General features: G+C 45.1%; 1 protein-coding gene across 1 annotated transcript in view; it reads left to right on the top strand.

The window, feature by feature from the left end:
• The first annotated feature begins 2,281 nt into the window (after positions 1-2,281).
• The window catches only part of LOC117509461 (multidrug and toxin extrusion protein 1-like), a 64,760-nt gene continuing 42,355 nt past the window's right edge, over positions 2,282-24,686 (top strand). The window contains exons 1-3 of the mRNA XM_034169161.1: positions 2,282-2,383; positions 2,468-2,536; positions 24,503-24,651. Of these exons, the coding sequence (XP_034025052.1) occupies positions 2,282-2,383; positions 2,468-2,536; positions 24,503-24,651 (320 nt within the window). The remainder of the gene's footprint in view (positions 2,384-2,467; positions 2,537-24,502; positions 24,652-24,686) is intronic.

Raw genomic sequence — 24,686 nt, 5'->3', positions numbered from 1 at the left:
TTTGTTCACCCTCTGGTGCATAATGAAGTGTAGAAACTAAAACAGCGTCATTCTGGTGGAGTGAAGGCTGGCACGCTCTCCAGCGCTCAAAAGGATTGAAGCCCGGCGCTTCTGGACTCACTTTACCGCCAAACACCCCCCAGGTGGACACGACAAACCGACTCTCTGCGAAGGATAGAAGAGGTGAGGTAAGTCAGCAGTTACAAGCAATATCCTTCAAAAGGCACACACTATCAGCAACACATTCAGGTCTGTATTTAAGCTTTATGTAAATAAGCAGCTTCTCACAACAGGTGGAGGATCAGTTGTCCGCACGCCACCGCAGTGAGAAGCGAGCTGCACAATTCTCATCACAATTCAAATATACTGCGTAACAAAATACCAAGTTACTATCAACAAGTAGTCAAACAATTAATCACCTCTGATGTGTGCTGACAGCATGTGTCCCTCACCCTTCCTGCTTTACAGGCACGATGTGTCAAACCCAGGCGCGGTCCTCAGCGTCTCACAAACGAACATCACAAGGTCGAGTTCCCGGCAATTCTGCTTGAATCACACATGGCTTAAATGCAGAACGCCATCTAATTATCTGCTTCAGCTGAAAGTCTTTAAGGTTGCATGTGAGCACCATCCACAGGTGCTGCACATAATGTTGATGAGGGTGAAGGATTCTTCAGCCAGCACCTTCTCCACAGACAAATCAGTTTTCATACCACCTGGAGAGCAAAGAAAAGAAAAGAACACCAAAATGTCCAGCCACACCCCCCCCAACACACAACAGGGCTGACTAAATACTTTTTTGCCCCACTGTAAATTAAGAAACGTATTGCAGACAAGGACCAACAGATCTGAATAATCTGACCCCAAACTTTGAACCTGCGTATTTGAATGATGATATGACTTTTCTGTTGACAGTGCAAGATACAGAGCCCCACTTTATGCTCTATTCACAGCCTTATAGGGAGAAAGGATCAACAGTTATGATAAATCTGACTTAAGAAATCAGAATTGAACCACTGCAGTGCTTCAGCCTTTCAAGATGGCGGGACCATGATCCACAAGAGGTAGGTCTGTTGTACAGCTTGACCCTATCTATGTAAATCTGTGGTCTGGACATGCTCAGTAACAGAGGTACAAAATTAAGTTCAGCGGTACCGTATTTCCGTGGTTAAAAGACCAGCAGTTTATTTTTTTCAAACCGTGCCCAGACACGGGACCTAATGAGGCAGGGCAAAATGCTGCTTTTGCCTGCAATATGCCTGTAATATGGTATTACGTTTCACACATATCCTTGTGTGTGATGAACCAAACCGCTTTAGATCAGTGCCCTCTGCCTGGCTGTGAACCCACCCCGTGACATGAACCTGCTAAATGACTGAGACCGCAAGAGGCTGTGATTTGTTACTTTTTAATTTGCAGTGAGCCCGCCGATTTCTTCTCAATCATGGATCAAATATGTTTAGCAGAAAAGTCCACAAATATGGCCGATTTCACAACACGGAGACAGAAACATTATTGCATGCCCATGGACTTATGGAGCTGGAGAAGCATAAATCAGGCTTTAGGATTTTAAGGTACCACTTAATGTCCGGCGCTTATTTAAGGCAGGTGTTTATTTTTTTTTCAGAGTTTTGACGCGGTCATTAAATAAGGCTAGCCCAGATTCAGGATTCCCGTAGATTGTTCGACGCCTCCTGACTGTAACTAATCCATTACATACATATAACGGATTTTGTCTGTTTTATACGTATAACACATTTTGTTGTTTTATATGTATAACGGATTTTGTCGTTTCATACGTATTACGGATTTCGATTATAACAGACAAAGTTCGCAGGTCCACCTGAATCCATTATATGTGAGTTTTACTGTATACTGTCTTATATCAGAAAGGTTTATTGTCACAGATGACTCGGAGTAAACAGAGTTAACTTTCAACCCACTGACTTCATTCATAACACGCATTTACAACTGCTTACATCACAGTCTGAGCAAAGCTCATCAGATCACCCAAACACTAAAGATCTGTTTAAATCAGGCAGTGAGCGGTGAGGCTGGAAAATGGAGAACTCTGCTCCTTCCCATCTGACTGAATGCAACATGTTAAGATCCATCCGTGCCATGATCCCTGTTGGTTCCAAGAGGGAAATAATAGAGTTATGTAAACTAGCTGGCCCAGTGGTAAGTCATCTCTGAGTATTATTTATTGTCTGTCTGTGTCTGTGTATGTGCATGTCACCAGCTCATTTCCATTCTTTTCTTCTTCTTTGTTTGTTTTCAGATGCTCTCTCAGCTCATGTTGTTTTTAGTTAGTTTCATTAGTACCGTTTTCTGTGGTCATCTGGGAAGAACAGAGCTGGCAGGAGTGGCTTTGGCCATATCGGTAAGTCGAGTATCATTCTAAAAGACAACTGAGTCAGAGCAAACTAACTGAACATAAACTGCCATGTTTGTCATCCTCCCTCAGGTTATTAATGTTACAGGTATATCTATAGGAAGCGGCTTGTCAGCAGCATGTGACACACTGGTTTCTCAGGTACACACACGCATACACACACCCATGTCTCAGACATACCTTGATTATCACTCCTGCTATCACAAGTTATGATACAGCACTGTAGAGTAACACTTCATATTAATATGGAGTAACTGGCAGTCCAACACAAATAATCCATTTTCTTTCTTCGTTGTAAGTTTTTTGTTGTCGTTTTGGACTGTGTGTGCTGAAGAAATTCATTCATTCATTCATTCATTCATTCATTCAAATCACAGCTATAATCTGTTTAGATAGTCTATGAGCCAGTCATCAATTTTGACCTAATCGGTACCATGTAAGTTGACGAAACGACACTTAGAATCCAGCCTCAGTAGATAGATAAACTTTATTGATCTCACAGAGGAGAAATTCACACATTACATCAGCTCTTAAGAAAACACACAAGGTGGGTGCGAGTAGAGGAAAATGTTCATCGAACAGCGTGTGCAAGGATAAGCAATAATAATACTTGTGACAGTACAAGACATAAGAAATGAGGTAGAAATATAATAAATATATATATATACGAGGGCTGTCAATAAAGTAACGGTCCTTTTTATTTTTTTCAAAAACTATATGGATTTCATTCATATGTTTTTACGTCAGACATGCTTGAACCCTCGTGCGCATGCGTGAGTTTTTCCACGCCTGTCGGTGACGTCATTCGCCTGTGAGCACTCCTTGTGGGAGGAGTCGTCCAGCCCCTCGTCGGAATTCCTTTGTCTGAGAAGTTGCTGAGAGACTGGCGCGTTGTTTGATCAAAATTTTTTCTAAACCTGTGAGACACATCGAAGTGGACATGGTTCGAAAAATTAAGCTGGTTTTCAGTGAAAATTTTAAGGGCTGATGAGAGATTTTGAGGTGATTCTGTCGCTTTAAGGACTTTTAAATATAATATAGGTGCTATATAATATAGCACCTTCAATTGCACCACAGACTAAAACAGTTAAATGTGGTCTATTAAACATTAGGTCTCTTTCTTCTAAGTCCCTGTTGGTAAATGATATAATAATTGATCAACGTATTGATTTATTCTGCCTAACAGAAACTTGGTTACAGCAGGATGAATATGTTAGTTTAAATGAGTCAACACCCCCGAGTTACACTAACTGTCAGAATGCTCGTAGCACGGGCCGGGGCGGAGGATTAGCAGCAATCTTCCATTCCAGCTTATTAATTAATCAAAAACCTAGACAGAGCTTTAATTCATTTGAAAGCTTGTCTCTTAGTCTTGTCCATCCAAATTGGAAGTCCCAAAAAACAGTTTTATTTGTTATTATCTATCGTCCACCTGGTCGTTACTGTGAGTTTCTCTGTGAATTTTCAGACCTTTTGTCTGACTTAGTGCTTAGCTCAGATAAGATAATTATAGTGGGCGATTTTAACATCCACACAGATGCTGAGAATGACAGCCTCAACACTGCATTTAATCTATTATTAGACTCTATCGGCTTTGCTCAAAAAGTAAATGAGTCCACCCACCACTTTAATCATATTTTAGATCTTGTTCTGACTTATGGTATGGAAATAGAAGACTTAACAGTATTCCCTGAAAACTCCCTTTGTCTGATCATTTTTTAATAACATTTACATTTACCCTGATGGACTACCCTGCAGTGGGGAATAAGTTTCATTACACTAGAAGTCTTTCAGAAAGCGCTGTAACTAGGTTTAAGGATATGATTCCTTCTTTATGTTCTCTAATGTCATATACCAACACAGAGCAGAGTAGCTACCTAAACTCTGTAAGGGAGTTAGAGTATCTTGTCAATAGCTTTACATCCTCATTGAAGACAACTTTGGATGCTGTAGCTCCTCTGAAAAAGAGAGCTTTAAATCAGAAGTGTCTGACTCCGTGGTATAACTCACAAACTCGTAGCTTAAAGCAGATAACCCGTAAGTTGGAGAGGAAATGGCGTCTCACTAATTTAGAAGATCTTCACTTAGCCTGGAAAAAGAGTTTGTTGCTCTATAAGAAAGCCCTTCGTGAAGCTAGGACATCTTTCTACTCATCACTAATTGAAGAAAATAAGAACAACCCCATGTTTCTTTTCAGCACTGTAGCCAGGCTGACAAAGAGTCAGAGCTCTATTGAGCTGAGTATTCCATTAACTTTAACTAGTAATGACTTCATGACTTTCTTTGCTAACAAAATTTTGACTATTAGAGAAAAAATTACTCATAACCATCCCAAAGATGTATCGTTATCTTTGGCTGCTTTCAGTGATGCCGGTATTTGGTTAGACTCTTTCTCTCCGATTGTTCTGAGTTATTTTCATTAGTTACTTCATCCAAACCATCAACATGCTTATTAGACCCCATTCCTGCCAGGCTGCTCAAGGAAGTCCTACCATTATTTAATGCTTCAATCTTAAATATGATCAATCTATCTTTGTTAGTTGGTTATGTACCACAGGCCTTTAAGGTGGCAGTAATTAAACCATTACTTAAAAAGCCATCACTTGACCCAGCTATCTTAGCTAATTATAGGCCAATCTCCAACCTTCCTTTTCTCTCAAGATTCTTGAGAGGGTAGTTGTAAAACAGCTAACTGATCACCTGCAGAGGAATGGTCTATTTGAAGAGTTTCAGTCAGGTTTTAGAATTCATCATAGTACAGAAACAGCATTAGTGAAGGTTACAAATGATCTTCTTATGGCTTCGGACAGTGGACTTATCTCTGTGCTTGTTCTGTTGGACCTCAGTGCTGCTTTTGATACTGTTGACCATAAAATTTTATTACAGAGATTAGAGCATGTCATAGGTATTAAAGGCATTGCGCTGCGGTGGTTTGAATCATATTTGTCTAATAGATTACAGTTTGTTCATGTAAATGGGGAGTCTTCTTCACAGACTAAGGTTAATTATGGAGTTCCACAAGGTTCTGTGCTAGGACCAATTTTATTCACTTTATATATGCTTCCCTTGGGCAGTATTATTAGAAAGCATTGCTTAAATTTTCATTGTTACGCAGATGATACCCAGCTTTATCTATCCATGAAGCCAGAGGACACACACCAATTAGTTAAACTGCAGGAATGTCTTACAGACATAAAGACATGGATGACCTCTAATTTCCTGCCTTTAAACTCAGATAAAACTGAAGTTATTGTACTTGGCCCCACAAATCTTAGAAACCTGGTGTCTAACCAGATCCGTACTCTGGATGGCATTACCCTGACCTCTAGTAATACTGTGAGAAATCTTGGAGTCATTTTTGATCAGGATATGTCCCTCAATACGCATATTAAGCAAATATCTAGGACTGCTTTTTTACATTTGCGCAATATCTCTAAAATTAGAAAGGTCTTGTCTCAGAGTGATGCTGAAAAACTAATTCATGCATTTATTTCCTCTAGGCTGGACTGTTGTAATTCATTATTATCAGGTTGTCCTAAAAGTTCCCTGAAAAGCCTTCAGTTAATTCAAAATGCTGCAGCTAGAGTACTGACGGGGACTAGAAGGAAAGAGCATTTCACCCATATTGGCCTCTCTTCATTGGCTTCCTGTTATTCTAGAATAGAATTTAAAATTCTTCTTCTTACTTATAAGGTTTTGAATAATCAGGTCCCATCTTATCTTAGGGACCTCATAGTACCATATCACCCAAATAGAGCGCTTCTCTGTCAGACTGCAGGCTTACTTGTAGTTCCTAGGGTTTTTAAGAGTAGAATGGGAGGCAGAGCCTTCAGCTTTCAGGCTCCTCTCCTGTGGAACCAGCTCCCAATTCGGATCAGGGAGACAGACACCCTCTCTACTTTTAAGATAAGGCTTAAAACTTTCCTTTTTGCTAAAGCTTATAGTTAGGGCTGGATCTGGTGACCCTGAACCATCCCTTAGTTATGCTGCTATAGACGTAGACTGCTGGGGGGTTCCCATGATGCACTGAGTCTTTCTTTCTCTTTTTGCTCTGTATGCACCACTCTGCATTTAATCATTAGTGATTGATCTCTGCTGTCGTCCACACCATGTCTTTTTCCTGGTTGTCTCCCTCAGCCCCAACCAGTCCCAGCAGAAGACTGCCCCTCCCTGAGCCTGGTTCTGCTGGAGGTTCCTTCCAGTTTAAAGGGAGTTTTTCCTTCCCACTGTCGCCAAATGCTTGCTCATAGGGGGTCTTTTTGACCGTTGGGGTTTTTCTGTAATTATTGTATGGCTTTTGCCTTGCAATATAAAGCGCCTTGGGGCAACTGTTTGTTGTGATTTGGCGCTATATAAATGAAATTGATTTGATTTTGATTTGATTTGATTTTGATTCTTTCTCTCCCGCTCTGTGCTGCCCGGGGCCCAACAGACGACAGCATAGAGGAGAGCAGAGGCTACAACAGAGATGTAGAAGGTCTTAAGCAGAGGCCTGCTCACTCCAAAGAATCTCAGTCTCCTCAGGAGGTGGAGGCGACTCTGGCCTTTCGTGTACAGGGCGTCGATGTTGTGAGTCCAGTCCAGTTTGCTGTTGAGGTGAACACCCAGGTATTTGAGCCTGTCCACAGTCTTTATGTCCTCCCCCTGGATGTTCACCGGTGGATGAGGTGGTGGTTTCCTCCTAAAGTCGATCACCATCTCCTTCGTCTTACTAGTGTTGAGACACAAGTGGTTGCGCTCACACCAGTCCATGAAGTCTGTGATTACCGACCGGTACTCCAGCTCATTCACCTCAGACACGCGACCCACAATGACGGAGTCATCAGAGAACTTCTGGAGATGGCAGCTGTCTGTGTTGTAGGTGAAGTCCGAGGTGTAAAGGGTGAAGAGGAAAGGCGAGAGGACGGTGCCCTGGGGGGCCCCGGTGCTGCACCTTACCACCTCAGACTGACAGCCGCACAGCCGCACGTACTGCGGGCGGTCAGTGAGGTAGTTGATGGTCCAGGCAGCGAGGTGTCCATCCACACCTGTCTCCTCCAGCTTCCCCCTCAGCAGTGCCGGTCTGATAGTGTTAAAAGTGCTGGAGAAATCAAAGAACATGACTCTCACAGCGCTCCTGCCGGTCTCCAGGTCGGTGAGCACTCGTTGCAGTAAGTAGATGACAGCGTTATCTACCCCGATGTTGGGCCTGTAGGCGAACTGCAGTGGGTCCCGGGTGTCACTCACCACAGTGCGGAAGTGAGACAGGACGAGCCGTTCCATGGTCTTCATGAGGTGTCAGGTCATTGCATTGTTTTGGGAACCGGGACCACACAGGAGGTCTTCCACAGGGTGGGGACCACCCCCAGGCTGAGGCTCATGTTGAAGATGTGGCTGAGGACCTCACAGAGCTCATCTGCACAAGTTCTCAGCAGCCTCGGGGAGATCCCATCAGGTCCTGCTGCTTTCCTCTGCCTCAGCCGCAGGAGCTGGCCTCTCACCTTGGTTGGAGTTACAGTGAGGGAGGGAGGGGGAGCTGGGGTGTGAGCTGAGGTGGGCTGGTGCTGAATACAGTCACGGGGGGGGGGACGAGGTCCAGGGTGCAGTGAAGGTGACCAGGGGGTAGAAGGTGGTGGGTCAGAGGGACTGGAAGGCTGGCTGCTGGAGACATGTGGGGGGCCCGGAGCAGGTGGGGGGGGCAGGCGTGGAGGAGCTAAAACGGTTAAAGTAGCTGTTTAGCTCCTCTGCGAAACGAGAATCCTCATCTGCAGTCCTGCTGGCACCCTGCCCAACTCTGGAGGCGGTCTTGAGGCATCTCCACACGTCTCCGACGTTGTTCCGGGCCAGCTGCTCCTCCATCTCCGGTGATGAGAAAGAGCACGCGTGGGTGTTGCGTCTGCAGCCGCATGACTGTGCTTTGAATCTGCTCACAGGCAGTGGCGGCGTCTGCAGAGGGAGGAATATACTTGCAGAGCATAATCACACTTCCAAACTCCTGTGGGAGATAATACGGCCTCATGCTCACCGCGAGTAGCTCCACATCCGAGGAGCAGATCTGCTCCTTCACGTGAATATGAGACCCTCTGCACCATTTCTTGCTCACTTAAACGGCGAGCCCCCCTCCTCTCTTTTTTTCCGCTCTCTGCTAGCGTCCTGTCCGCGCGGATGAGTGTGAAGTCGTCCATGTTGATTAAGAGTCCGGAACATGTTCATCCAACCACGTCTCCGTGAAGCACATGAGACTGCAGTCTTTATACAGCCTCTGGAAACGGGTTAGCGCTGATAGCTCCTCTGTCTTGTTGTGGAGAGGTCTTACATTCCCCATGACCACAGACTGAATATAAGTCCTTCTCCGCTTCTTCCGGCCACCCCTGCAGCCCCTACGTTTCTTACGAATGTCTGCAGGTATGTCCGGGGTGCTCAGCATAGCGGGGACCCGGCCCATTGTGCATTGAGTCTCTTAGTCCAAGCAGCTGATCCCGGCTATAAACAATGGGACGTCCGGAGTTGCAGACAAAGGGATTTCCCCGCGCGTCCTCAAAAAGTGCAGAGACCATCATAAAAATAATCACAAGAGTGACAAAAATGGGTTTCCCATGTGCATACTTGCACAGGGTACCACCCACTGCAAATAAAAACAAATAAGCACCATTAAAAAGTATTAAAAATAGCGAAAGTAGGAAAAGAGGGAACAGAGCTGAATTAACAGGCTGCTGCTTCAACAGCGCCATCTTGGAGAAAAAAAAGTGTAACCACCCTGGGGTGGTAGCTGTAGCCAAGTGGGGGTCAATGAAGAATTACACAGAGGTCAAAATGTAAAAATGCTCCAATCATGTTGAAAAATATACCACATTATTTGTCTGATCATAACAATTCCAAAAAGGTATAATTGGGACTATCTATGACTTGAATGTTATGTGGTAAAAACAGCAAAAATGGTAACAAAGGTCAGTTTCAGTTTATACAGGGGTCAAAAGTTGAAGTTGCTCCAATTTCAGTAAAAAAAATGATGCAAATTATTGGTTGAAATAAAAGGATTAATAAATGAAATAGTTTTGACTGTGTTGAATGTTTGGTCTCCAAAGTAATGGTCAAACTAGGTCGATGTACATTGGATTCTATGAGGTATGACATATGTTACCCCATAACATGATAACTAAGTATAGATACTTATAATAAACTATTGCTTTTTAGAACCTTTTTAACCTTGACCTTTGTATAATTCTTCATTGACCCCACCCTGGGATGGTTAGCATACATTTTTGTGTAGGCCATGGTACACCGAGGCTGCATTCTAAGTGTTGTTTCATCACCTTACGTCGTACCGAAAACCTGCTTGGGCCATGGACTAACACTTACAGTTGTTTTCCTTGTTAAAGCAAGATAATTATTGATTTATCCAAGCCTGAAAACACAAACTCTCATCTTTTACCAACACAGAAATAAATAGTTAACTTGTGGAACTGTCTCAGTAATGTATTGAAATTGTTCACTTCTCTGAGTTAAAAAAAGCTTTAATATGTACAATATTTGAGTTTTCAGAGCTGACTGTACTTCCTCAGGAGGCTCAGATCTTTTAATGTCTGCAGAAATATATTACAGATGTTTTATCACTCATTGGTCTCCAGCATCATCTTCTACAATGTAGTGTGCTGGGGCAGCAGGCTGAAGGCAGCTGACGTGAACAGACTCAACAAGCTCATCAGTAGAGCTGGCTCTGTCCTGGGGGTTGAGCTGGAGTCTGTGGTGGAAGTGTCAGGAGAATGTTGAGGAAATTGCTCAGTATCCTGGACAGCACCGTCCTCCCCCTGCATGCCACACTGGCATCCTGTCAGAGCACCTTCAGCCACAGACTGAGACCACTGAGGTGCACCACAGAACACCATAGGAGTTCTTTCCTACCTGTGGCAGTCAGACTGTATAATTCCTCCCCCTTCTGCAGGATTAATACATAATGAACTGAGTTATTCAGTTACTCAGAGCTATGTGCAATACTATTGAACATCTTGTGCAAATGTCTTCCACTCATTTCATATAAATTTGTTGTACTTATTGTAAAAAAAAAAATAAAAAATCGGGCTGAATAAAGTTGATCTTATCTTAAATAGGACCAAAATTGCACAGTAAATGCAACAAAATGGAAAATGGTACGAATAATCCATGTCACGTGACATACAAACCACCAATCGAATGCCAAAGATCTGTTCAGGTGTGATATAAATTAGCTGATTACCAGAGGTGGGCACAGTTCCGATAATCCGATAACCTATAATTATCAAAGATAATGTTTTCATTATCGGATTATCTTTTTAGATAACTTTAAAAACCATTATCGGAGTAATTATCTTGCGATAAATTTTTATCTGATAACGTGGTAAATAAAGCTGAACAGCTACATATATTTATAAAACTTAAAATCAGTTGAGCACGTACCTGTTAAATGTTTCGTAGCTGATGTGTAGTTCTACCCTCTGCAAAACAGAGAAGAGCTGCTTTAAGAAAAAAGCGCTGTATCCTCTGCAGGCAAAGGAGAACTGGTCCCAAAAAAAAAAAAAAAAAAACTAACTTCTTTTAACCCCATACTGATACGCGGGCAATATCACCCAAGTCATCCAGAGGCATACATTTTTAACTTGTGGTTCAACTTTTAACCAAACTAATGTCAGACAAGTTATTTAAATTAATGTCATGTCTGAAGTTTTATAAAGTGAAAATATCAGATATATGTTTTAGTTTTAAAGTAATGCACTAAATTTTAAGGTTTTAGTGTGGATATATGCTGTGCCCAGCAGTGCATTATGGGTAGGATAGGGTAATCTCAGTACATTCACGACATGAGAAATACATTTGAAACACTCTGATCAGGCTCTGCGGACAACAGCATTAAACTCTAGTGCCTAAAACTCTCGTGAATATATTCTCTGGGTTTATAGACGTTATTGTGTCTGCGTTTATTAAATTCCACGGATCTTAAATGTAACAGACACGGGTTATCTGGAATTTTGTTTTGGCAGGTTTTCAAGGTCTCTACTGCCATCTACTGGCCAGTAGTGTTCATTCGCCCTATTGATGTATCCTATAATCCCATACGTACCAGAGAGTCGCTGCAGTCAAACAACATATAATCAACACGATGACAGTTGGAAATTAATATTATACTACAAAAATGTATTTTTTTATGCTTTTCGTCACGTTAATAAGAGACTGCATGCATGATACCCTGAAAACTTGCTAAAACAATTATAACAAATAATCCGTGTCTGTTAAGTTTAATATGCATGGAATTTAATAAACGCAAACCGAATTTCAGATACATTATATATATTAGTCTTGAACAAAGAGGAGAAACAGTGTTGTAAAGAACAATAATCAAGACGTTAAAGAGCAAACTTTATTTACCCCAGAACGACATGATCAGGAAGCGATTGTAGCTCACAGCAGCTCCCATTGAAAATAACGGCGAGACAGCCTGTGATTATCGCATGTTACATAAAATAAACACAATAACAACGTCTATAAACCCAGAGAACATATTCACGAGAGTTTTAGGCACAATATAAAAATAGTTTATGTTGCGATGTTAATGGTGTTGTCTGTGTGCAGCGGTTAAAGTGCAGCATGATCAGAGTGTCTCAATGCAGTTCTCAGTGTTACTGAGATCTCACAGCGCGGCAACCTCTCCGAGGTTTTGCGGGATTGAAACGTCAATAGGGCAAATAGCCAACATTTATGTGTCAAGACAATATTGATTGCACGTTTTACAATATAATAAACGTGCACAATATAATAAAACGTGCGCACAACATCATAAAACATGTGCACAATATAATAAAATGAGCGCACATTCTCTCCACATGCAAAACATTTTGCAATGACACTTCCAGGGCTCCGTAAAAAATGCCTGTTTTTACAAATAAAAAAATGGAATATTTTACAAAAGCTCATTTATCTGTAAACACCAACACACGACACATGTCACATTAACGTGTTGGTTTACATAATGAATGACTGAACCAATCAGTGTTTAGCAGAGGCACATTTACCCAGAATCCTTTGCGATCTGTCTGTGTTTGTTACAAAACCTCAGAATTAGTGCATTATTCAACATTAAAAGATACAAGGTCTATTAGAAAAGTATCAGACCTTATTATTTTTTTCAAAAACCATATGGATTTGAATCACGTGTGATTGCGTCAGACAAGCTTGAACCCTCGTGTGCATGCGTGAGTTTTTTCCACGCCTGTCGGTTGCGTCATTCGCCTGTGAGCAGGCTTTGAGTGGCGGTGCTGCATGGCGCAAAGCAACGCCATGATGAAGCCTCACGGGACATGTTCTGGCATGTCCAGGCACATCCACAATTTCCTCGGATAATCACTCGATGGAAAAAACCACCGACAGCTGTCTGAACGCCATCTCAAAGCCGTCCTGTGAGACCAAAACGGAGGTGTTCCTTTGTCTCACTCCATCAGCAAATCGGTCCGTGACACGCGAAGCCTCCGCTCGGCTTTCCATAACAAAATCTCTTGTTAAAAAGTGAAATCTGCCGGAAAATGGTTGATGTCCAGCTCTTGTGATAACCAGAGAAATGGCAGACGACGGTCCCGGCTCCACAGAGCCATCCATTTAGAAATGATCCAGTGGTTTGTGGCTCTCGATGGGGGCACGGAGCGCGGCGTGCTGAGCGTCCTTAAAGCCGTCCTTAAAGCTGTAGTAACAGTCCTTATTCTCTGTGAAGCCCGTAAAATTTTCACCGAAAGCCAGATAAATGTTTCGAACGGTTTCCGCTGCCAGTCTCTAACAGTTTCTGAAAAAATTCTGATGGAAAAAAGGCCAAATCATTCCGCCATTTCCTGACAATGAAAATCCGCCGAGGGGGGTGGACCACTCCTCACTCAAAGCCTGCTGATGCAAACCGACAGGCATGGAGAAACTCACGCATTCGCACGAGGGTTCAAGCTTGTCTGACACAATCACACGTGATTCAAATCCATATGGTTTTTGAAAAAATAATAAGGTCAGATACTTTTCTAATAGACCTCGTATATGTTATATTTTAACTTTGTACAAAATGACAGAATTGACATTAATGGAGTTATTCTATCGGTATTAATGTTGTTTATCAATCAAAACCATAAGTCATCACTGCTTTATTTTCCAAGACCTCCGCCTGACCGGAGCGTTGTGATTGAGTAGAGAGTTGGGCTTTGTGGCTGCTCTCAGCTTGCTTCTGTGCTGGAAGCTATGTAGTAAACAAGAGCTTCCAGCAGGGAGCAAGATGTTCAAAGACAGAAATGTGGGCTCATTGTTTGGGTCTGTTGTAGCTTTTGATGCTACCAGAAGCGATCGTGGTATTAAAACTCAAATTTTCAGAATCAGAAGAAGTTTATTGCCATTGCCAGTGAACAGGATTCACAGACTAGGAATTTGCTTCGGTACAATGGTGCAACATTAAGAAGAGATAAAATGCTAGGATAAAATATAACATATGTGTCAAAATAAGATAAATATAAGATAAAAAAAAGAAATATGAAATATGAAAGGCTGTGTGCACAGAAAAATAAACAGAAAAAACAGTGCAGTGGGAGGAGTGCAATTAAAAACCAAAGTACATTGTCTAAAGTGACCCGTGATAAAATGATAAAGTGACAGAGTTAAGCTTAAGGTGACTGAGTTAGTGAGGAGTTCATGAGTCTAACGGCAGAGGGGAAGAAACTGTTCTTATGGTGGAGGTTCTGGGTCCGGATGGACCGTAGCCTCCTGCCCGAGGGGAGTGGTTTGAACAGACCATGTGCAGGGTGAGAAGGGTCAGCTGTGATCCGACCTGCTCGGCCCAAGTCCTGGAGACGTGTAGGTCGTGGAGAGATGGAAGGCTACAGCCGATCACCTTCTCAGCAGAGGCCACAATGCGCTGCAGTCTGTGTCTGTCCCTGGCCTGTGGCCCTTGGCGTACCACACCGTGATGGAGGAGCAGAGGATGGACTCGATGATGGCCGTGTAGAACTGCACCATCAGCTGGACAGGCAGATTGGCGTTCTTCAGCTGCCGCAGGAAGTACCTCCTCTGCTGGGCCTTCTTGATGAGGGAGCTGATGGTTGACTCCCCATTGAGGTCCTGGGTGATGTGGTGCCGAGGAAGCGGTGACAGACCACAGTGGTGATGGGCTGTGGGTGAGGGCGAGGGAGGGCGGGGGGGCTGTGGCTTTCCTGAAGTCCACGATCATCACTGTTTTCTGGGCGTTGAGCTCCAAGTTTTGCTGCTGCACCAGGGTCACCAGCCGGATCCACCTCCCTCCTGTAGGCAGACTCATCCCCATCCGAATGAGTCCGATGAGGGGTGGTGTCGTCCGCAAACTTGATGAGCTTTACAGAGTCGGGCTGGAGGTGCAGCAGTTAGTGTACAGGGAGAAGAGCAGAGGGGAAAGGACACAGCCTTGTGGAGATCCTGTGCTGACTCCTGGGCCTCACAACGCTGACTCCGGTCCGTCAGGAAGTCTGTGATCCACCTGCAGGTGGAGTTGGGGCACGTGGAGCAGAGAAAGCTTGTCCTGGAGCAAGCTGGAAGGATGGTGTTGAATGCAGAGCTGAAGTCCACAAACAGGATCCTAGCGTAGGTTCCTGGGAGTCCAGGGTGCTGCAGGATGGAGTGCAGGGCCAGGTTTATGGCGTCATCTACAGACCTGTTGGCTCTGTAGGCAAACTGCAGGGGGTCCAGGAGGGGGGGCGGTGATGGGACTTCAGGTGGGATAAAACCAGGCGTTCGAAGTCTTCATGACTACAGACATGAGAGCCACAGGACGGTAGTCATTAAGTCCAGTGACGCGTGGTTTCTTGGGGACTGGAACTATAGATTGAGGACTTGAAACAGACTGGAACATGGCATGACTCCAGGGAGGTGTTGAAGATCCCCGTGAAGACTGGGGCCAGCTCATCAGCACAGTGTCTCAGGGTGGCAGGAGAGACACAGTCTGGGCCCGGGGCCTTACGTGGATTCAGCCTTTTGAAATGTCTCCTCATGTCCTCCTCTTGGAACGAGAGGGCAACAGGGGGAGTGGGGAGGGCAGCAGTGAGAGGGGGGGGGTCCAGAGTGTTTGAATATCCAGTTGTGTGGGGGGGGGGGGAGGTGTGAGTCCTTGTCTTCAAGCATGAATAGAAGACGTTCAGGTCGTTGGCCAGCTTCAGGTCGTCAATAGAACGAGGTGCTTTGGGCTTGTAGTTGGTGATCTCTTTTCAACCCCCTCCACACAGAGCCGAGTTCGTTGGCAGAGAACCTTTGCTGCATACGTGAACTGTACATGGATTTAGCCTTTTCACCTCCTTGCTAAATCCTGTACTTGCACCTCTATAGCTGTCTCTGTCTCCTTCTCTGAAAGCCACCTCTTTCTGCTGACAGAGCTGCTGGAGTTTAGGTGTGAACCAGGGCTTGTCATTGTTATATCTCACCCTGGTATGCTGTGGGATGATGCTGTCTTCACAGAAATGAATATATGACGTCACAGTGTCTGTGTAGTCATCTAGACTGTCTGTTGAAGCTTCAAACATATCCCAATCCATGGCTTTAAAACTCCAGCTTTTGTGGCTTCTGTTTATTCTTCTCTACAAAATTCAAAACAGAAGTCAGACTACCAGAGCAAGAATTTTAGCTGAGGAAGCTTCTGCGATTTGAAGCGAAACATCCTCGCATCAAGCAACCCAGTCCAGTCAAAGATTCAAGCTTCTCTACTATGTGTGTGTTGGTGTTTACATATAAATGTGCTTTTGTGAAATATGCTTTTTTTATTTCTAAAAAAAAATGGCATTTGCAAAGTAAAGCCAAGTTGTGATTTATTTATATATATATATGCTATAATATAAAACCAGTGTCAAAATAAATAGAACACTGCCATCTACTGGTGCCTAGACCCTTCGTACTTAGGGCGGAATACTGCGATGAAACACTACTGGCCTTTAGATGGCAGTAGAGTCTGAAAACTTTCCAAAACAAAATTACAGATAATCCATGTCTGCTACAATTTAAGATGTGTGAAATTTAATTTAGGCAAACTGAATTTCAGATATATATATTACTAGCAAGTCATTAAAGAGCAAACAGAATCGATTGCAATGATTCCAATTGAAAATAATGGCGAAGCAACCTGAGCTTCTTCTGGCCTTTTTACATAAAACAAAACACAATAACAACGTCTATAAACCAGAGAATATATTCAAGAGAGTATTGGGCACAACATATAAAGAGTTTAATGCTGTTGTCCGTGTGGAGCCTGATCAGAGCGTCGAAATGCATTTCTTCTGTCGTGAAGGTACTGAGGTTACCCATAATGCACTTTGTGGAGACACAATGTCCACACTAAAACCTTCAAAATTAGGGCATTACTTAAAACTAAAAACATATATCTGATGTTTTCACTTTATAAACAAGACATGTCGTTAATTTAAATAACTTTTCCAAAATTAGTTTGGGTAAAATTTAAACCATAAGTTAAAATTGTATGCCTCTGGATGACTTGGGTGATATTGCCCACCAATCCGTATGGGGTCGAAGAAGAAATGAGTTTTTCTTTCTGTGACCAGTTCTCCTTTGGTCTGCAGAGATAGATCAGTTTCTCCTGGAACCAGCTCTCCTCTGTTTGCAGAAGATAGAGCTGTGTGTCTCCCACAAAACATTTAACAGGTAGGTACTCAAATCTTTGATTTCGGACTTCACAAATGTTTATAATTGTTAAGCTTTGTTCACCACGCCAGCAAATTAGGTTAGCGGTCTAAAATTTATTGGACAATAATTAATCCGCTGATGTTTTTCAAAGTTAACTGAAAAGCTAATCTGATAATGAAAACATTAGCTTCGATAATTATCAGTTAGCGGATTAGCGGAACTGTGCCCACCACTGTTGGGATGTATAATTCACAAAGCGTCTCTGTACATCTTCAAACATTTTTAATTTAACTCTTCAAAATGAAGATGAAGCGTCCAGCCCCTCTCCAGGAGTTGGGTAGCAGAGCCCAAGCTGTGCGTGGAGGTGATCCCGACTATCTCTAGTCGGTATCTCTCAACACCCCGCACAAGCTCAGGCTCCTTCCCCCCTAGCGAGGTGACATTCCACGTCCCAACAGCCAGGGGCTGAGAGCATGGACCGCGGGCCGCTGGGCCACCCGCCCCTCGACCGCCACCCAATCCTCTCTGCACCCGACCCCCATGGCCCCCTCTGCAGGTGGTGAACCCACAGGAGGGCGGGCCCACATTATTCTTTCAGGCTGAGCCCGGCCGGGCCCCATGGGCTAAGGCCCGACCACCAGGCGCTTGCGCGCGAGCCCCAACCCCAGGCCTGGCTCCAGGGTGGGACCCCGGCTCCGCCATACCGGGCGACGGCCATGGATGGATGGAAAATGAAGATGATTCTTCCTAATGGAAGGCTTGACAGCATTTAGCATACCCAGTGAGTAATATCCATCCATTCATCCATTTTCTTCCGCTTTATCCGGAGTCAGGTCGCGGGGGCAGCAGCTCAAGCAAAGCCGCCCAGACCTCCCGATCCACACACACCTCCCCCAGCTCCTCCGGGGAAACCCCAAGGCATTCCTAAGCCAGCCGAGAGATGTAGTCCCTCCAGCGTGTCCTGGAACACCTCTACAGCGAGGCGTCCGGGGGGCATCCGGAAAAGATGCCCGAGCCACCTCAACTGACTCCTTTCGACGTGGAGGAGCAGCGCCTCGACTCCGAGCTCCTCCCGAGTGACCGAGCTCCTCACCCTATTTCCACTTGAGGCAAGGACACTCCACCGACCTGAAGAGGGCAAAGCACCTTTTTCCGGTCGAGAACCATGGTCTTGGATTTGGAGGTGCTGATTTTCATCCTGGACGCTTCACACTTGGCTGCAAACTGCCCCAGTGCACACTGAAGGTCCTGATTTGACGAAGCCAACAGAACCACATTGTCCGCAAACAGCAGAGACGAGATTCTGTGGTTCCCAAACCAGACCCCCTCTACACCCTGGCTGCACCTAGAAATTCTGTCCATAAAAATAATGAACAGAACCGGTGACAAAGGGCAGCCCTGGCAGAGGCCAACGGGCACTGGAAACAGGTTTGACTTATTACCCGGCAATGCGAACCAAGTTCCTGCTATGGTCGTACAGGGACCGGATAGCCCTTAGCAAAGGACCCCGGACCCTGTACTCCCGGAGCACTACCCACAGGGTGCCCCGAGGGATACGGTTGACCGCCTTCTCCAGATCCACAAAACACATGTGGACTGGTTGGCCGAACTCCCATGAACCCTCGAGCACCCGATGGAGCATGTAGAGCTGGTCCCAGTGTGCCGCGACCAGGACGAAAACCACACTGCTCCTCCTGAATCCGAGGTTCGACCAACGGTTTGAATTCTCCTCTCCAGTACTCTGGAATAGACCTTACCGGGGAAGCTGAGGAGTGTGATCCCCCTATAGTTGGAACACACCCTCCGGTCCCTCTTCTTAAACAGAGGGACCACCACCCCGGTCTGTCAATCCAGAGGCACTGTCCCCGATCGCCACGTGATGTTGCAGAGGCGTGTCAGCCAAGACAGTCCCACAACATCCTGAGACTTAAGGTACTCAGGACAGATTTCATCCACCCCAGGAGCCTTGCCACCGAGGAGCTTTCTAACCACCTTGGTGACTTCGGCCTGGGTAATGGATGAGTCTGCCTCTGAGTCCCCAGTCTCTGCTTCCTCTTCAGAAGACGCGACGATGGGATTGAGGAGATCCTCAAAGTACTCCTTCCACCGCCTGACAGCATCCCCAGTCAGGGTCAACAGCTCCCACCCACACCGTAAACAGTGCTGGTGGAGAGCTACTTCCGCCTCCTGAGGCGTCGGACGGTTTGCCAGAATCTCTTCGAGGCCGACCGATAGCCCTCCTCCATAGCCTCCCCGAACTCCTCCCAGACCCGAGTGTTTGCCTCTACGACCACACGGGCTGCGGCACAGTTGGCCTGCTGGTACCAGTCAGCTGCCTCTGGGGTCCCACCTACCAACAAAGATAAGTAGGACTCCTTCTTCAGCTTGACGGCATCCCTTGCTTCCGGTGTCCACCACCGGGTTCGAGGATTGCTGCCGTGACAGGCACCAGAGACCTTGCGACCACAGCTATGAGCGGCCGCATCGACAGTGGAGGTGGAGAACATGGTGCACTCGGACTCCATGTCTCCAACCTCCCCCAGGATGTTGGAGAAGCTCTCCTGGAGGTGGGAGTTGAAGACCTCGCTGACAGAGGGTTCCGCCAGTCGTTCCCAGCAGACCCTCACGATATGTTTGGGCCTGCCAGGTCTGACTGGCTTCCTCCCCTCCCAGCGGATCCAACTCACCACCAGGTGGTGATTGGTCGACAGCTCTGCCCCTCTCTTCACTTGAGTGTCTGAGACATGTAGCCGAAGGTCAGATGATATGACTACAAAGTCGATCATCGACCTCCGGCTCAGGGTGTCCTGGTGCCACGTGCACTTATGGACACCCTTGTGCTCGAACATGGTGTTTGTGGTGGACAAACTGTGACTAGCACAGAAGTCGGGTTCAGATCGGGGAGGCCGTGCTTCCCGACCACAACCCTCCAGGTCTCACTGTCGTCGCCCACGTGGGCGTTGAAATCCCCCAGGAGAACAATGGAGTCCCCAGTCGGAGCACTATCTAGTACCCCTCCCAGGGACTCCAGGAAGGTCGGGTACTCTGCACTGCCTCTCGGCCCATAGGCCGAGACAACGGTGAGAGACCTATCCCCGACCCGAAGGCATAGGGACGTGACCCTCTCGTTCACCAGAGTGAACTCCAACACATGGCGACTGAGCTGGAGAGCAGTGAGCAATGCGACTCCAGCTCTCCGCCTCTCCCCGTGGGCAACGCCAGAAAAATGAAGCGTCCAGCCCCTCTCCAGGAGTAGGGTACCAGAGCCCAAGCTGTGCGTGGAGGTGAGCCCGACTAGCTCTCGTCGGTATCTCTCAACCTCCTGCACAAGCTCAGGCTCCTTCCCCCCTAGCGAGGTGACATTCCACCTCCCAGTAGCCAGGGGCTGTGAGCATGGACCGGGCTGCCAGGCCACCCACCCTTGACCGCCATGACCAGTATAAAATCAAGGACCAAGACGTCACCCGGTATGGGGGAGCCGGGGCCCCACCCTGGAGTTGGGGCTCGCACACGAGCGCCTGGTGGTCGGGCCTTAGCCCATGGGGCCCGGCCGGGCTCAGCCCAAAAGAGCGACGTGGGCCTGCCCTCCTGTGGGTTCACCACCTGCAGAGGGGGCCATGGGGGTTGGGTGCAGAGAGGATTGGGTGGCGGTTGAGGGCGGGTGCCCCGGCGGCCCGGTCCATGCTCACAGCCCAGTGAGTAATATTTAGAGTGAATTCCACCCCCCAGTGTCAGTGCAGTTACAGCTAAACTGATGTCTGTCAGTATTCAAACATTGTTATCATAATATTCCTTTTTTCATCTCTACATATTAACCCAGAAGAAGAAGCTGTGTTCATTTATATACATGTCTGTCTGATGCCTTCAAATCCTTCATCAGTTCCCGAGTTGTAAACCTGAGACCCTGTTGAACCTTGGAACAAAGGTTTAATTCTTTAGATTAAAAAACAAAACAAAGCAGTAACCTCTGATTTTACAGGTCACCTATTAAATACAGCCAAATGTTCCCCAGTTAACCCTTAGTAATGCAAATTGCTGAGTTTCTTAAATTTTCTTGTCATACCCACTGAAAATCTGGAAAAATGAGTATCAACTGGAAAAAAATATATTAAGTATTCTTTTTAATTTAATTTTAATTTAATTTAATTAGCTTATAATGCGCCAAATCACAGCAAAAGCCATCTCAAGGCGCCTTACATAAAACAAGTCAACATAAAATCGAATAAATAATTAAAAATGAATAAAAAATTCAAATACATAAATAAAAACAGAAGTAAAAGAATAAAACAAAAATAAAAACTATCCATAAGAAGAGAATAAAAATAGGTTTTGAGTCTTGACTTAAAAATGTCCACAGACTCAGACTGCCTCACGGTCGCAGGAAGACTGGTCCACAGGGTGGGTGCACGATATGAAAAGGCTCTTTGACCTGCTGACTTCTTCTTCACCCTGGGAACACAGAGAAGTCCCGCATCCTGCGACCGCAAAGCCCGGGCCGGCACGTGGAGTTCTACCAGATCAGCCAGATAAGATGGCGTCAGTCCATGAACAACCTTATAAGTCAATAACAAAACCTTAAAATCTGCTCTCACAGAGACAGGGAGCCAGTGCAAAGATGCCAAAATGGGGTGTGATATGTTGAGACCTTCTGCTACGTGTCAGAAGTCTGGCGGCAGCATTCTGAACCAGCTGAAGACCCCTAATGCTGGACTGTGGTAACCCTAAAAATAGAACATTACAATAATCTAGTCTAGAAGAAACAAAAGCATGAGCAATTATAATAAATAACTAGGACTGCAAGCAGTCATATACGGGCCCTCGTTCCGCGCGACCGCCTACCGAGGCCAGTGGGTACCATTGTGACCACATGTGGGCATGTGCATGCAGGGGCAACCACTCATCACACAGTTAAAATTTTAAACAAATCACACAGTGCATCAAGGAGTTATGACATGTTGATTGTTCATCCACTAGGGGGCGCTCAATGTACAAACAGAGGGGCTGGGTGTGTTCAGGGGCCAACCGTCATCATAGATGTGAAGTTTCAAGTCAATCAGGCAAAGCATGAAGGAGTTATCATGACTTGATGTTCCATGGCAAAGGGTAAAAATGGCAGCACCATAGCGGCCACACCGTTCAACATAGAGAAAACCTTTCAATAACTTTTGGTCAGTATCATCTTTGGATGCTGTCAAAGAAATTTGAAGTGCATTGGACAAAATGCCTAGGACGAGTTCGTTCAAATACAACGTGGAAATCATTTCAAAATGAGAAGAAAATTCAAAATGGCCGACTTCCTGTTTGGAGTAGACTCATGGTGCAAGAGACTTTTTTGTACGTCTATGCAAGTCACACATGTGTACCAATTTTCATCTCCCTACTCCAAAAAAACCCCTATGGGGAGGGTTTTTTTAAAATTTTCAAGGGTTAACTATTGAGGCACTTTGCCCCGCCCATGGGCGAGGCCCCTATGAGTTGTAGGAGGTTGTCATGCTTGACCTGTGTATCAATTTTCATGATGATATGACAAAATTAAAGCCGTCAAAAGGAAGAACGTAATTTCATGGCGAAGGGGCGATATTCGGTACGCCACACACAGAAGCCGTTACTGGTAAGTTCACGGCAATCATCGCCTACGTTCACTAACTTGTTCTGCATGTTTTAGAAGTGGAAGGAAGTTGATGGTGTTAAGTATGTGACATCAGTACCTGTTTAAGTATAATGTTCCATGGCGAAGGGTCAAAATGGCGCGCCATAGCGGCCACACCCTTCGACATAAAGAAAAGCTTTCGATAACTTTTGGTCAGTATCGTCTGTGGATGATGTGGAAGAAATTTGAAGTGCATTGGAACAACATGTGGAAAACATGCCAAAATGAGAAGAAAATTCAAATGGCCGACTTCCTGTTTGGAGTAGACCCATGGTGCAAGAGACTTTTTTGTACGTCTATGCAAGTCACACGTGTACCAATTTTCATCTCCCTACTCCAAAAAAACCCCTATGTGGAGGGGTTTTTGAAAGTTTGAAGGGGGCGCTATTGAGGCATTTTGCCCCGCCCATGGGCGATGCCCCTATGAATTGTAAGAGGTTGTCGTGCTCGACCTGTGTATTAATTTTCATGATGATGTGACAAAATTAAAGCCGTCAAAAGGAAGAACGTAATTTTATGGCGAATGGGCAATATCGGTACACCGCCACACGGCACAGCGTTATTGCCTATGTTCACCAATTTGTTCTGCATGTTTTAAAAGTGGAATGAAGTTGATTGGGTACGTATGTGACATCAGGACCTCTTAAAGTAAAAATAGGACATTTCCCGCCACCGGTGGCGCCCCCCGGTGGTGGACTTAAGATATGTAGACGTTCAGGGCGGAGCCCTCATCATGTTCAGCACGTTTGAAGGATCTATGATGAAGTATGTGGGCGTGACAGCCGGTCGAAGTGAAATTGCGTGCTCCGAAAATCTCGCCAAAGTTTGACGACCCCTAGCAGCCACGCCTTTTGACTTAATTAGAATCTTTTGATAACTTTTGATCACCATTGTGTTGTGATGATTTTGACCAAATTTGAAGACAATCGGATCAATCCCTAGGACGAGTTCGTGGAAATGGCCAAAAATGGCAAATTTGCTCAAAATCGAAACTTAAAATCAAAATGGCCGACTTCCTGTCGATATTTCACCATGACAGTAAGAGACTTTTTCGTGCGTCCTGGCATGGTAATATGTGTACCGAATTTGTACTGGGGGACGATAAAAGGCCACCGTGAGGCTACGATGAAAAAATCCCAATGAGGAGGGGTTTTTGAAAATTTCTAGGGGGCGCTATTTCGCGATTTTTCTGTGACCATGTGCGACGCCCCCAAAATATCGAATTTCGGATCCGGCCGGACAACTTTGGAAAGTTTGAGTTTTTGAGCATGGGAAGAGGCCGAAATTTAGATTTCAAAATTGAGAATAAGAATAATAATAATAATAATAATAAACAGCGCAATTACAATAGGGTCCTCGTAGGACGTTGCCTACTCGGGCCCTAATAAATAATTACCATATGCAATTATTTTTCAATAATTGCATATGGAAATAAAGTAGAAATTCCACCTGGCTTGGTCATTGTTTGATAAAATGGAATATGTGCAGTCAGGGAAAGTTTAGTTTGAAAGTTTTAGCCAAAGTGTATGGAAACACATGCATGTATACGCACACACACACACACACACACACACTCACTCTCATTGCTCACTTCATTAGGTACACCTGCTCAACTGCCTATTAAAGCAAATCTCTAAATTATCAGGAATATAGACATATTCAACAGGATCTGTTGAATATGTCTATATTCTGTTTAAATTCAGGTCTGAGGGCAAAAGGGGCTCCAGATAGGTAAGCGTAAGGTGTACCTCAAAAAGTGGCTGATTGTATATAACTCTTGGATTGACAGCTGAAATTTTCAAAAATCTGAATCTTGTCTTTGATTTCAGACATTTGGGAGCCGCAACCTCCTGAGAATTGGTGTCATTATGCAGCGGGCCATTCTTATTTTGTTGCTGGCTTGTTTCCCCTGCTGGGCCATTCTCCTAAACACTGAACTAATTCTGTTGGCTGTCCGACAAACTCCAGAAGTGGCAAGGTCAGCTGGTTCGAAATGCCCGTTCTACATTTTGT

Source organism: Thalassophryne amazonica, chromosome 4 (genome assembly GCF_902500255.1).
Source record: "Thalassophryne amazonica chromosome 4, fThaAma1.1, whole genome shotgun sequence".
NCBI classification, from domain to species: Eukaryota; Metazoa; Chordata; class Actinopteri; order Batrachoidiformes; family Batrachoididae; genus Thalassophryne; species Thalassophryne amazonica.
Note: the sequence above shows the minus strand (reverse complement) of the source record. Positions and strands in the feature narration are given on the sequence as shown.